This window comes from Mytilus edulis, chromosome 2, assembly GCF_963676685.1.
Source record: "Mytilus edulis chromosome 2, xbMytEdul2.2, whole genome shotgun sequence".
NCBI lineage: Eukaryota > Metazoa > Mollusca > Bivalvia > Mytilida > Mytilidae > Mytilus > Mytilus edulis.
The window spans coordinates 82,972,935-82,987,988 of NC_092345.1; the positions used below are offsets into that span (position 1 = coordinate 82,972,935).

Genomic DNA, 15,054 nt, shown 5'->3' on the forward strand with positions numbered 1-15,054 from the left:
GCACCCGGAGGCGTCCTTCAGCTGGCCCCTAAACAAATATGCATATACTACTTCAGTATTAATGGACGCCATACTTAAATCCGAATTATAAACAAGAAACTAAAATAAAACATCATACCAGACTTACAAAGGCCAGAGGCTCCTGACTTGGGACAGGCGCAAAATTGCGGCGGGGTTAAGTCTGTTTGTCTTTTTAATATGGTCATGGCGTTATTTTTTTTTTAATTTCCGTATTCTTTTGATAACCTTCATGGTATTCCCCCCCTTTTTTTTTTACAGTTTTTGTCTGCTTACAGCTGGACCTGTGATGTTTCAACAGAAGTTTGTATTTTGGTTGTTATCCTGAAAGAATTTAGCTTACCACCTTATAGGTTCGTCTCGCAAGTAATTTACAATAAATTCGTGTTGCCACATTCACTTTGTTTAAAGAGTTAAAAAAACTATGTTTATCATAGAACTGATATGATATAATTTTAAGACTCTTATAGAAATTTGTTGTCTTGTTGCTTTTTTGGTTCAATATAATGGATGGGTTGGTTTTACAAATCGGTCGGAATATACACACAAGGTTACTGCCTTTGTTCATAATGAACGTCTACACGCAAAAAATACATCGGGGCGTTTAAACTGATAGACACGATAAAATTTTCAGTGCAGGTCACATTTTTGCGGTATTATTCTATTATTCTATACCGTAAATGAAATAGAGAAGGTTTATCTTGTTTGTATAGTATGACAATATCCTTTTGAAACACTTAAAAATAGAGATCACCCAAAATGATTTACATAAAGCCTAACTTGTTTTCGAAATACTTGATGTTCATGACATGATATTTAGCAAACCAAATCGCGACTTCAATAGTACAACGATAAATATTTACGGTTAAATCTTTTGTTCGAAATTACGTAAAACAGTTAATACCGGCGTTTTGTGTTGATATCTAAACACTATTCTATTCACTTTTCGTAATCCGTTACATTTTTTTAAAGAAATTTCCAATGGTAATTAAAACTGCAAAGTATTCACATGCAGTTATTATATATTTTTAAAACGTTGCATTTAATTCTAATATTTATGTTGTCATATACAGTCTTTATTTTACTCGCATGCATAATGATACGATGGAGGTTAAAATAACAAGTGCATGCATTTTCAACCCCCTCCCCCTATTTCACTACCATCTAAACATCTTACTTCTATAACAATCTTCCATATACATATATTAATGATATGTGTGCCAAGACAAGCCTTATTCATGCATTGTTATTTGTATTTAGAGAAAAGAAGACAATTTAAATTTTAAAATTCATCAAAGTATCTTTGATTTTTTTTCTTATTATGATGTAAAAGTACGAAAATTTCGTGTTACGAATATTGGTCATACTTGGCTGAAATCTGGCAAATAAATACGAGGCAGAGCTGTCTCATTGGCCATCTTAATACCACGGTTTTTCCCCTTTTGTGTGTGTTTTAATGTTCAAGTAAAGATATCTTTCAGAGAGTAGTGAGTAAAACATTCAATTTTTATTCGCATAGATGCTTTTGAGAATTCAATCAAAATTCGTGTGAGCTATTTACAGATACAATACTTGCTACACACACTTTAAAAAAACTTTTATTATATTTATTTGAAGTAATGATATTTTGTTCATGAATGGTAACATTGTTATTGTAAATATCTTCAGTGTGGTATCATGGTTATATTGTACGCCATAATCAGCTGTTTAAGGAAATTAGGCTTCGTAAGATCTAATCCGTTTATAACCAAATTGAAACACAGGACTCCGAAAATAAGGCATACAATTGCAGTGTTAATTCGTCTAGCATGTATGGCCAGCTTACTTCTTTTCCCTGCACCAGCATCGTCGGCAGCTGATAGGGCAGGCTGCTGTTCCATATTAGTGAACTCTTCTGTCATTGCCCCATCATCAGAAAGTAACGCATTATCACGACTCGCCTGTCTAAGCTGAAGTAATGCCCCTTCTATATATAATAATATTATTATTAATATTCCTATAGCCACCTGCATAAGTAACGACAATGAAATCACGGCGATAGCAATTAATGGCTTGTTTCCTGCTCCTAGATCTCCGGCGAAAACAGATTTAATCTGCGCGACATTTGATAAGAAAAGTGCAACATCCAGCATTCCCAGTGAAAGTGCTTTTCTTGCATTATGTCTGTTTCGCTGTATATTCTGAAAAGCAAATTATAAGTCCATAAATTCATTTAGCATATTCTTCTGTATTGCGATAAGTGATAAGTAATTCATCTTACAGGTTTTATAAATTGAAAGATTATATACTAAAACAGTTAAAATATTATAAGCAGTGATATAGACAATTTAAATCACTCAAACATTGGAAAAAAACTAGAGGCTACCAGGACCCCGAATTACCATAGCAGACTCTTGAGAGACAAAATCAATTAAAAGCAGTCATTTCAGTAAGAACACTTCATTTGATTGTTTTTCATACATATTTAGATTCTGTAAAGTCGAGCCTTCTATACATGGCTGATTATACCATAAGGGTTTTGCTCATTGTTTAAGTTCGTTATTTAAACCATTGTGGTGACGTCAGCCTATTCATTTACCGTGGATTCTTTTTCTAGAATCAACGCTTCCTAAATCCGTCGCTGAAATTTTTTTCTTTGACACATTCTCCATTTCCATTAAGATCAATTCAAATAGAATAAGTTCGAATATGTCTTATTTTGTAAAAACAGATAACATATTCGGATGCCTGATGATATGAAGATCTTTAAGGGCAGACGTGTTGTGTTATAATATATTTGTATTTTTTTAAATATTTAATTGTGATATCTAATTTATTGTAATGGATCGTTTGACACAATATCATGGTTAATTAAACTCACTTACAATACCTTCTAATTAAGAATAGACTTTAATTTTCAAAAGACATTATCACAATAGTTTAAGTGATAGATACAATGGATAAGCGTTGATTCATGAAAAAAAAACCATTCGCCCTGCGGGCTCATGGTTTCTTTTTCAAGAATCAACGCTTATCCATTGTATCTATATCACATAATCAATAGCTGCTTAAATCCATTTCATTTGGACTCTGATGGTTAGTTATCTCATTGGCAATCGTACCAAATATCTTTATTTTCATATTACTACATGTAGCGTTTGTTTTTCTGCTCTTAATATTTTGACCGTTATGTTCTTTTTTTAGCACCGGCATAATTATGTTTGTTGAAGAATCAAAATCTTGAATACAATATCCCGAGGCAAATTTACTTATAGTTTGATAAAATCCGCTCAGTGGTCTCAGAAGAGACTGTGCTTTTAGAGAAGATATTTGGCTACGAACGACGGACTCAGCTCAAACAGACCTTCAGCCCAGTTCTTTCCATATTTATTTTCATTTTTGTTTATATTCTGTTTGTCACGATTCCATTAACTGGAAGCTTATTTTTTCAGGTTTATTTTACGAAAGCGAAGGTACGTATGTTAAAAAGAGATATGGGGTCAACAGAATTTGAAAAAAAAACATAAGTGTTTCGCCCTATTCTTGTCGAAAAAAAACTCACCAAAGTCAGCTAATCGCAGGATTTAGAATATATATACAAAGCACAATTTTTCATAAAAGAGGAAATATGGAAAAAAAAAACATTTGTTTACCGATACAATAATACAAGACGTAACATCTCAATTTAATGGTAATATATAGAATTTATTTGAAATGGGGAAATTTGAAAAAAAAAGTATGTAAACATTGCGATCAATATCTTTCGGTTAGTATTAGTTCACCTTAATTGCAATAACCAAAAGGACATATTTGACTAAATAAAGGTTATGGGTTATTAAACAATAAATTTATAAAGGATAAATGTCTATTGTAAATAGTTAGTCGAAGTTGGACATAAGCATACAGATGATAAAATGAAAAATACTAATTTGTATTTGCATTAATATATATTTTTATTTTTGGCGCGTTTGGTACACAATCTTTAGAAATAAATTGGTGCAAATAAGTTGTAACGCAAATGATTTTTTTTTATAGCAAAAGTAAAACGTCAGCTGAATGTATGATTTGTATTAATTTTTCGAAAAAGGGTATATGTCAAAATTGTATCATTATTAATAAATATAAACAACTTACCGCCAACACCGTCGCCATTTTCCCTTCACTTTAACTGTTTAAATATGTTTGAAATGACAAAAGCACAATAACTCGGTTCATTTCACATGTTACTCATACCTGTAAACCTTTAAAAAAGTACAATTGTTTCATTTTATGTCTCCTCAGGTAACATTTAAAGTGAAAAACAAAACCCATCTTTATAACTCTTACAACTTTAAGATGAAATTTGTAATAAACGCAGGCTCAATTACTGAATGTATTTTAATCAATATAAGCAGATACGGGCATCTTAATGTTAGTAAAAATTATAAAGTAGTACCCAAACTTTTTTCGGGAATTCATTTGAAATCCTCAACCTATTCTCGGGGAAGGGGATAGGGGGTGTTGTTACCTTTATTTTAGCATAATAAACCGTCCAAGGTCATCTAATATGGAGGAGTTTCAATCTTAATTACAAACAAAACGTATGATTTATACTATGTCGCAATCGTGCTCTTTGGTAAATGGAACCTTCAGAGATTATAGATACTCCATTAGCAGCGATACCAAGTTTTTAGATGGCAAACATTATATTTATATAACCGAGCGGACTCTTGACTTGAAAGCAAATACTGAATACCAGACGTTCAACTGTTATTCCACTGGTACGAAATACAACATACTTGCAAAACTACAAATACTGTATATCAGTGTGAATGGGGTTAACATGCAGTATGTTATTGAGTCAGAAAATCCTTTTCACAAACGTATGAACGGCCATCGTGGTGACTATGAGTAAAAGTTAGATCGTCCTCTCAGACGCCATTTGAGATTACCTTGCCATACTAAGACAGGTCGCAATCGACTGGCTATCATCATCATTTACCACAACACTGCTTGGTCGAGGGAGAAGATAATCAGTTGGGAGAGATGTTAGATAACAGTATAAAAAACGTTGGCACCAATCGTGATCAATGAAGAGGTGTTGTTCTAATCTCGCAGTGCTATTCATTTGGGTTGTATGATTAAGCAGTTTCCTTATCCTATTAGCTTACCGCCTGTCGATACGTTTATTTTTTAAATGCACAAGTCATGTCGTCTTTGATTCATGGCGTTGAAAAAGTCCATGGGATGTGTTTTAATTGATGCATGATTTTTTAAATGTATTATTAATTTACTTTTAGTTTTTAGCAAGCTTTCTGTTACTGCGAGAACTCTCAAATCATAATCCCGTGTTAATTTGGCCTGTTGACACAATGTGTAATGCATTTTTTTTTATTCAATGTTAACTTGTTTTGCGTTTTATCTTGTCTCACTAATTTTAATATGTACCACCTTTGATACCCTTTGCTTAACCTTGAGTTTTCTGTGTTGTGTTTCGTATATTGATTTGTGTCGTTCATTTTCTTAGATATTGCTTGTCCAATAGGTACAATGTGTATTATTTTATATTTTTAAATAGTGTACGGGAAGCAAGAAAAAGTTGATCTGCTGACATAAAACCCATGTCTTCCTTCATTCTATGGTAGCACAATGAGCTCGTTTGCTGTACAGCCCATCGGTTGTTTTCGATTCGTTTGATGTGTTTTAGTTTTGATTTTGCTATTTTGTAAGGTACTTTCCGTTTTGTATTATCTTGGACTTCGGTATTTCTGTTATTGTTTATATATATATATATATACACACATAGATTGAAAGGGGGCCTAGATAAAATGTAAGTGTACTTGTATTGTTTAAATCTGTATTCTCATTGTTTGACCTCATGATGTAATTAATGAATCCAACGAATAAACTATAAATCAAAATCACTATTAACTATCAACTTCAATATTATCAACTTCAACACAAACATCAAAAACTTCAACATCAACTTAAATTCAATACTTTGAACTTCATTAAATTGATATTCATGTGGCAACATCAACATAAACTTCAGCTAAAGCAATACTGTCAACATCTAAGCTATGTTATTCATTGTAAGGGAAAACCAAACAATGAGGAAATTTAAAGAAAATATATACATAACATTTTCAGAGCTCCTTGAATCTGATTTAGGAATACACCCAACTATCTCTAATCCGAACGATGCACCTATAAGCTTAATATGACAGCTCCTATGACAATAAAAGAGCCAATTACCCAAATATCTTTCAGGTACCCTGAAATTAAGTGTTTCAACTATACAAGGTTTGTTCTTACATAACCTTTTTTAACGTGTTTGAAAATGTCCATCGTCTTTGTGTCTCAGCAATGTAGTCCGACATCAACCGGACAGGACAAATTGAAGTAGTTTATTCTTTTCCAGAATTGTCGTTACTGAATTACCCAGCTGATCTGTTTTCTAAGAAGGAACTTTTATAATAAGTGACCCTGGATAAGCATCAAATTATATCTTGGATTGTTTTACAATAAGATTTTCATTAAAACTTGAATTTGCAATTTCTCTAAAACTAAGAAACCCAAAATTTTAGCTGAAAATGAAGCTTTGGATAAACATGTTTCATATACTGAATAACAAACTAAATTAAGCGCATCTAAAAGTCTAGTTAATATACCAATAGTAATAGGCTTACGACAGACGTGTTGCTTATGTCACTGAGCATCTTTTGAACAATAAAAGAATGAGTGTTGTCCAATAAACCATTGATCTTATGATTAAACCTAATGCCTGAAAGGTACGCATTCCCAGTGGAATAAGAATATTCATCCTTAAACATGTCAGCTACTATTAACTAAATGTGAAACGGGGCATGGCCATACGTCATACAGGTTTAGTTTATGTTTAAAGTTTTGAATTAATTTAGTCCATTTGATACGTAGCCAAGTATTTGAATAACTCTTGCACTACCGATAAAGAGATTTAAAACAGAACTCGACAACCACTTGTCCAAAATATAAGAAATGCCATTATAATTTCTAAAATTATTTTCCAAAAACGTAGATTAGAAATAGGTCGATAATAAAAAGGCCCCGCAATTCTACCATTTTTCAATTCACTCATGATTTTTCCAAGCTAAATTTGGATCATGTAAAACAGACTTTAATGTTTTGCTTGTATGATGTGCTCGAAAACCATATTTAAAACCATTATATAATAAATTTGTCAATATTTTAACGGGGTAGTCAGTCAACATATTCCCTTAAACCGTAGTATTAACAGGGGTACAACCAAAAATACCAAAAATCATACTGTGATTGCAAGCTGTAAACAAAATTATAAAATTTGAAATGATTAAATTGCATCCGTGGAACATTAGCCTGCTGACAGGGAAATCTTTTAAAATTATTTATCGAAAAACGAGTATTTGGGTTAAAATTTCCATGTGTATCCAAAAACCTGTTTGACTGCTCTAGCACTGGACTGATACCTTGGTGCAAAACTGTTTGCATCAGGTGCCCTAGGGTAGTTTTGATACCTAAGAGCAGAATAGTCCGAAGTTACAGAACTTCGAGGATTATTCTTGTTATATGAATAATTTGTACAGTACATCGAAGGATGGAACTGGCTACATCTTATCCATGAATTCATGGATGTATACACAATTCATACGAGTACAAACGGCCTTAAAAATTATAATCGTAGCAAGGACTAATAACTGTGTGAGAAGTATAAGAAGATGTCTGTGGAACATGATTTATGCCTACTGCAATAAACTGAAGCCATAGCTGCCCATCAATGACGTCCGTCCCATGCACGCATATGATCACGAGCTTTTCTAAATCGAAATTGCATGTCATTTATAAACGTTCTCAAAAGGTACACCCCCTTATAATCGTAATGTATAGCTAATCAATTCATTTGCCAATTCCGGGAATCTTTGCAATAAAATTTTCATATAATTTAAAAACCCTTCAGTCCACTCACCTAAGTTAGATAATGATTTACTTTTGAATATTTGTTTCTGTCAATTAAAATGTCTCCATCTTCATCAAAACCGAGCACTTTTTTCGGTTGATCAATATTTGAAACAAAATGTTTTTGTAAAGTAATTGTGCCAAATCAACATATTCTAAATTCCATATTTGGTTTATAATTTTTTGTGGTACAAACACATCAACATCATTACTAGTAGGTATAAATAAAATCTCACCGTTTTGTACAGAATTACGAGCTGTGGGCTGCCCTGGGTGTACACATCCCTGATCAGGAACTTGTTGTTCAGCGGGCTGCTGAGGAAGTTGGAAGTTCAAATGAGTTGTGGTTGTAGAATTGGCTGTAGTGGTACAAACGGCTGTTGTGGTAATAACTGCTGTTGTGGTTATAACTGATGTGGTGGCAATAACTGATGTGGTGGCATTAATGGCTGTTGTGGTGGCATTAATGGCTGTTGTGGTGGCATTAATGGCTGTTGTGGTGGCATTAATGGCTGTTGTGGTGATATTAATGGCTGTTGTGATGGTATTAACGGCGGTTGTGGTGGTATTAACGGCGGTTGTGGAATGGCTATATTTTGTCTTACAATTTCAGCTCTCTTTGGGCGAAGCCTTCTGTTTACCGGTAGCTGTATTTGATTTTGCCTACGTACAGCACGGTTTGGCAGCACCCTCTCCCCTTTTCCTCTCGGCATACTGGCTTAAACAAATAATTACAATGTTAGTCAATGCATTAGTAAAATAGTATATCATTTGTCAATGTTACATCCCTTAATCAAACAATTGAATCAATATTGAAATACAAATATTTCAATTTTTACCATTGACTAATTAGTATTAAGATACAATGGCAATAACCAAAGTAGAAAAAACCGCAAATGATTGATTGTGGCTGTCTATGTCCAGTGGCAGATATTTCAAGTATATTCATAATGATAATATCATATTGATAACAAAAGTCATTAAAGAAAATAATTATTGTATCTACCGAATATCAATTGAAGTGGCCTTCGTTAATGAGAAATATTCCTATCCTATAATCGACTATAATACATGAAAACTATGAAACAATTAAATCGAAAAGTATATATATTTAAATAGTCAACTAACATCCTTGATGGCTCGCAAAAGTTTACAAAAAGAAATGATTCATTAGGTACGGAAAGTGATTTTTTTTTTTTTAAATCAACTGATCTAAAAAAACTTGACCTCATTTTAAAGGCATTGTGAAGACATTTTCAAAACAGTTTCACTTTTATCAATACACATAATAACAACGCAGAAATAGCAAATTTTCAAAATGGTAATTTTTCACTACTCTGGAAAAACTGTTGCCTCTCTTTAAAAATTAATAAAATATATATATTTTTGCTTCTTTTACATCTTGTTAGTCAATTTCAATCCTCCATATTAAGTTTTTTGGTCAAAATAGAAGCTTAAAGCATCAAAATGTCAACCACTCTCATGAAATTCTATCGTCCAAAGTCACATAACATGACGATTTTTGTTTATTCCTTTTTTCAGAGCATCAGTTGGTATATTGAAAATGTAAAGTAAAACTTTATTAACATTTGAATGTAAAGAAACAAAATACGAAATATTACTCTTTATATACAAATGTATATGTTTGTGTGTGTGTATAAAAAAGATGTGGTATGATTGCCAATGAGACAACTCTCCACAAAAGACCAAATGATACAGAAATTAACAACTATAGGTCACTGTATAGCCTTCAACAATGGGCAAAACCCATACCGCATAGTCAGCTATAAAAGGCCCCGAAATGACAAATGTAAAACAATTTAAACGAGAAAACTAACGGCCTAATTTATGTACAAAAAATGAACGAAAAACAAATATTTAACACATCTACAAACGAAAACCACTGAATTACAGGCTCCTGACTTTGGACAGGCACATACATACAGAATGTGGTGGGGTTAAACATGTTAGCAGGCGCCCAATCCCCCCCCTGACCTGTGACAGTACAACATAACAAACTATAAAAATCAGTTGTACCATGAGAGACAAGAAAAGTTTTGAAATATGTCATCTGTCTTTGTATTGTCATGATAGTTTAGAATGTTCCCTTTTCATTAACATTTAATGAAATATTCTTATTCTTATATAGCATGTATAGTGAATGCTTATAAATAAAGATAAACAACCTTTTAACAATTATTCTACTGGACTAAAATACCTGTTGCACTGAAAAACAATGAAAATAATATAACATTATTCTTATTCCAGAAATTTCAAACAAATAATTATATCAAATCACAATTAAAATACTTGTATGTATAAAAGTAAAGTAAATTCATATCTGTATATCAGTTACAATATTTATACAGTGAAATCTGTAAACCAATCTCATTCAGGACTGAAGTTCAAAATGCATTGAATGTGAATAGCATTCGTTGCCATACCTGGATTCATAGATTGTTTTCTTTATGTCCAGTGGCACCTATTTCATGCATATTTAGGACTAAAAAGAATTTATATATACGTTTATGTTGAAATTAATATGTGGCTTACTCACCGGTTACTTCGCGCTGCAAGATTTGGATTTGGATTAAGAATAAATAACATGGTAAATATTCATTAGCGTATTAAGACAGTTAAACAATTAGATATAACAACTCGCACAATAAGTATAACCATCTACTCAATTTACAAATATAAATATAAAATAATATCCAAGAAAAGATTGACAATTTACGCAATGATAGAATTTAAATTCAGTTATAACACCAAAGAAAAAGTTCACGACTATTTGAAGCATTTAACAAAGTTTAAAATTATTTAAGAAAGAAAAACCAGATTAACAGTTTAAATTGTTGAGCTATTATTTTTTCATAAAATGTTGCTTAATTCTAAAACTAAAAAGAATACTCATCTTTTCTTCTGTGTTTTAAATTCTATAGCTTTGGTCAAGCTCCGTGTAAGGTTTGAATTCAAATGACCAAACCACACGAGGTAAATTGCACGGACTAACATTTCGCGGGCTAAACTAATTAGCATATTAAAGTGACCAGTATAAAATGAATCGAACACACCGTCAATTTAAATCAATAATAGGCATACCAAGTTATATAATTACAATAACTGAATTTAATTATTATTGAATTAAATTCTATTATTTTCTTTTTATTATGACAAAGCATCACCAGTAGAATTATAACATTTATTAAGAACTCTATTCAGTCAGATATTTACAGATTTTATGGGTAATATTCCGTAACTTGTCTGCTAAATAATGATACAATATTAAAAAAAAAAAAAAGCTGTATGAGAAATACCATTTTGTATTAAATTTCTGCAAGTTTTAACCAACTTATAAGATATACAAATATTATGTTAATTGAAGACTGAGACGTCATTTCATACAGTCTCACAATAAACGAATAAAGAAATGGAAAATCTGGATACTTTAGAGAAATCCGTTCTTGGATCTGTGGGTCTCTTAAAGGTTCCATCACTCAAAGGGGAAGAATATAAGTCACTAAAGGGTGATACAAATCTTATTTCAAACGAAAAATACTTTTTTGTAACTTTAGCTTGGCAAGTATTTTATTGATTATTTTGAAACTGTAATATTATAAGCTTTAAGCCATTGTTTCAGAGTGTATGGTTTTGAAAGTTCTAAGCTATTAATGATCAGATTTAAGCAAAAAACTGCAAATATGAAAAATAATATAGCAGTGTTCATTCTTCTGGCTCGAGATTTTATCTTTTGTCTTTTATTTGGAACATAAGTGCCCCCTGTATGATCGGTAGGTCTGGATTCTGGGTCAAAAAGATTGGAATCTTCTGTGATTTTGTCTTCAGCAGGAATAGTTGACCGCTCACGTTCAATGTATCCAAGCTCTATCAAGGCGCCTTCGACATTCAAGTACAGAATAATTAAGATTCCGATTACCACTTGTATAATCAATGATAATGAGATCATAGTTATCGCTACTTTTGGTTTTGGTTTTGTCCCTAGATCCTCGTCTACAATTGATTTAAGCTGGGCTACATTTGACAGAAAAAGTGCAGTACCTAGTATGTCTTGTGATATAGCTTTTATTGCACTTTGTCTGGTTTTCTAAATATTCTGTAAAAAACAAACCCATCCCGAAATGCAATAATTTTTAAATTGATTGTAAACATTTGTATTTCGTAGAATTAACATGTTTTACATAAATAATAGGAATAAAAATAAAAAGTAAGGTCCTACCTTCTAGACATAGTTGAGGCGCAATAAATGTATAAAAGAGGAAAACAATAAGTAAACGCCAGTTATGAGTCCACAAAACGGCATTCTTCTTATCATAGAATAATGTTCTCAATAAACATACAAAGGTGTAACATTTCATGCATTTACTTCAAAGTATAGAATCATCTTTTAACAAAAACAGCAAGAGTATGAATATTTCGTTGATGTATTACACGACACAGGGACATCTACATGCGGTCTTTAAGAATAGTTATTGTCTATATATCTTAACCACCCCTTGTCTAAAAATACTGTGAATAAAAAGTAAAAGACAACTAACGACCTAATACCTTTATCTCTTGCCATGATTTGCTCAGGAAAACCTTCCAAATTAGTAGGATCAAAAACAAAATAGGAGGTGCTCAATGGCTTAACATGTTTAAGGTTCTGAGAAAGTTTTGATAAATGACGAATAGGGGTTTAGGAGAAGAAGCGGATACAAATGTATAATATTATGTGCAGATAGTACCATTGTCATCCCAGAGAAAACAAAATACGCGGTGTAAAAGTACATCTTGGAAAGTTTATCTAAACTCTATCAAGCAGTTCATAACACTCGTGGTTTTAAAAGATGTAGGACAAACAGACAGACGAACTGATTATGCAGTCTATTGACAATGTGGAGTTGCGTGTAAGTACTAAAACGACTTTGATCTGTTTTAAAATACAATTGTGAGTTTGAATATATTTTTCACATTTGAATTTTGATTCATGTCATTTAGATCTAGATATTTTTCTTTACGTTTGAATTTATGTGTAGATTTTTTCTGTGTCTGTCTCTCGGGAGCATGTGAGCTTGTGACCCAGTGGTTGTCCTTTGTTACTGTCATTATACTTATATTTTCGTTGATTGTTGTTCGCATAAATCAGCCATTAGTTTGCTCTTGATTTTTTCCTATTTTTTTCATGCCTGTGCCTTTTACAGGTTTTTTTTTTTTTTTATCATATACATGTTTTGCTTATTATTAAAGCCCGTAATTGTTTACATCCTTATCGTCCTTTGGTCTCCGATGAATTGACAATTATACCACATTCCCTTATTTTTTTATATCATATAACTCTATCAAATAGATTGGTCGGAAACCACAAGTCAAGGACTGAATAAGGTTAAATTACGAAATTAAAATACAAGACAAAAACGTGACAAGCGACATTCGTTAATATGTTACTTCCACTTTTGCGCATAAGGTTTTTTTTTCAATATCTGAAGAGATAATAGACGAAAACAGGAAAAAGACTTTACTGTGTTTAAATTTATATTGATTATAACAACAGTTTAACCGACTTTTTTTTTAACACGCAACATACATTGCGTATATTGTTCTGGTAAAATAGCAACGAAGTAATGCCATGTACATTACTTATTACTAATTTTTCAAAATGAAACAGTTACCTATTTCGGTGCACAATGGATAAATATAAACAGTTTTGGAGCATCAAAGTAAAACAGCCCAAACTGTAAGGAATACTGGACAATGTGTACTTTTTTCTTAGTCGAATCCCTTCTCATTTATCCTATCCCTCTTATCTCATTTTTACAACAATACATACACCATAGAAACTGTGTAATGGACGAACTAGACGCTCCTGGGTCTGGATCGTTTACATGACGAACTTTACATCTCATTTCTTAACAGAAAATAAACGTTTCACAAATATATTAAAAATTTCAAACAAAATAGTCTCGTTTTTGAGGCCCTACCGGAGATAAAATATCTGCAAAATTTAACGCACCTTTAAAAATTGCACACTCACGGTATTTTTTTTTAATTCATGATGCCTAATTTTTAGTTTTCTGTGATGTGTTTTGTATATTGATTTTTGTCGTTTATTTTGTTAGTCATTGATTGTACCATTGGTACATGCATGTTTTATGGTGAACGGAACGCAAAACAAATTTTATAAAAGAGGAGCGAAAGATGCCAGAGGGACATTCAAACTCATAAATAGAAAATAAACTGACAACGCCATGGCTAAATAAGAAAAAGACATACAGGCAAACAATAGTACACAAAACACATTATACAACAAGAGTTGATTTGATGAGATATAACCCATCCATTCGATTGATGCTTATTTGGCACAACTTCATGGAATTTTGGGTCTTCAATGCTCTTCAACTTTATATTTGTTTTGCTTTCAAACTATTGTGATTTGAGCGTCACTGACGAGTCTTATGTAGATAACATTTGATAACTTTTTAGGCTTTGATTTTGCCATTTGATAAGGGAAATTTCCGCTTTGAATTTTCCTGCTGAGTTCGGAATTTTTGTTACAACTAGCAACACCAGTAGAATTATAACATTTATTAAGAACTTTATTCAGACAGATAATACATATTTTATATATATTTAATGGGTGATATTCCGTAACTTGTCTGATAAATAATGATAAAGTAGTCATGGAAAGCTGTATGGGAAAATCATAAAAGAGGGACGAAAGATACCAAAGGGACAGTCAAACTCATAAATCTAAAACAAACTGACAACGCCATGGCTAAAAATGAAAAAGACAAACAGAAAAACCATAAGTTGCGTCATTGGATTTACTGTTTGCAAAAGTATGAATTATTCGAAATACTAAGGATTTTCTTAACCAAAGCAAAAATACTATTGCCTTTATTTACATAAGCCGTATTTGACACAACTTTTTGGAATTTGGGTCTTCAATGCTCTTCAACTTTATACTTGTTTGACTTTCTAACTTTTTTGATCTGAGCGTTACTGATGAGTCTTTATATGTATACGAAACGCGCGTCTTGCGTATCAAATTATAATTTGGAGTTCGGTATTTCTGTTATTTTACTTTTTACTATAACATAGAAACATCAG

At 32.1% G+C, this 15,054-nt stretch overlaps 1 protein-coding gene across 1 annotated transcript; it reads right to left on the reverse strand.

The window, feature by feature from the left end:
- Nucleotides 1–1,510: 1,510 nt before the first annotated feature.
- LOC139513161 (uncharacterized) lies at nucleotides 1,511–4,246 on the reverse strand. Its single transcript, XM_071301443.1, has 2 exons — nucleotides 4,132–4,246; nucleotides 1,511–2,198 (listed from the first exon to the last, which is right to left on the reverse strand). Exons 1-2 carry the CDS (start codon nucleotides 4,147–4,149, stop codon nucleotides 1,683–1,685), a joined length of 534 nt encoding a protein of 177 aa, XP_071157544.1. The 5' UTR covers nucleotides 4,150–4,246; the 3' UTR covers nucleotides 1,511–1,682.
- Nucleotides 4,247–15,054: the final 10,808 nt, after the last annotated feature.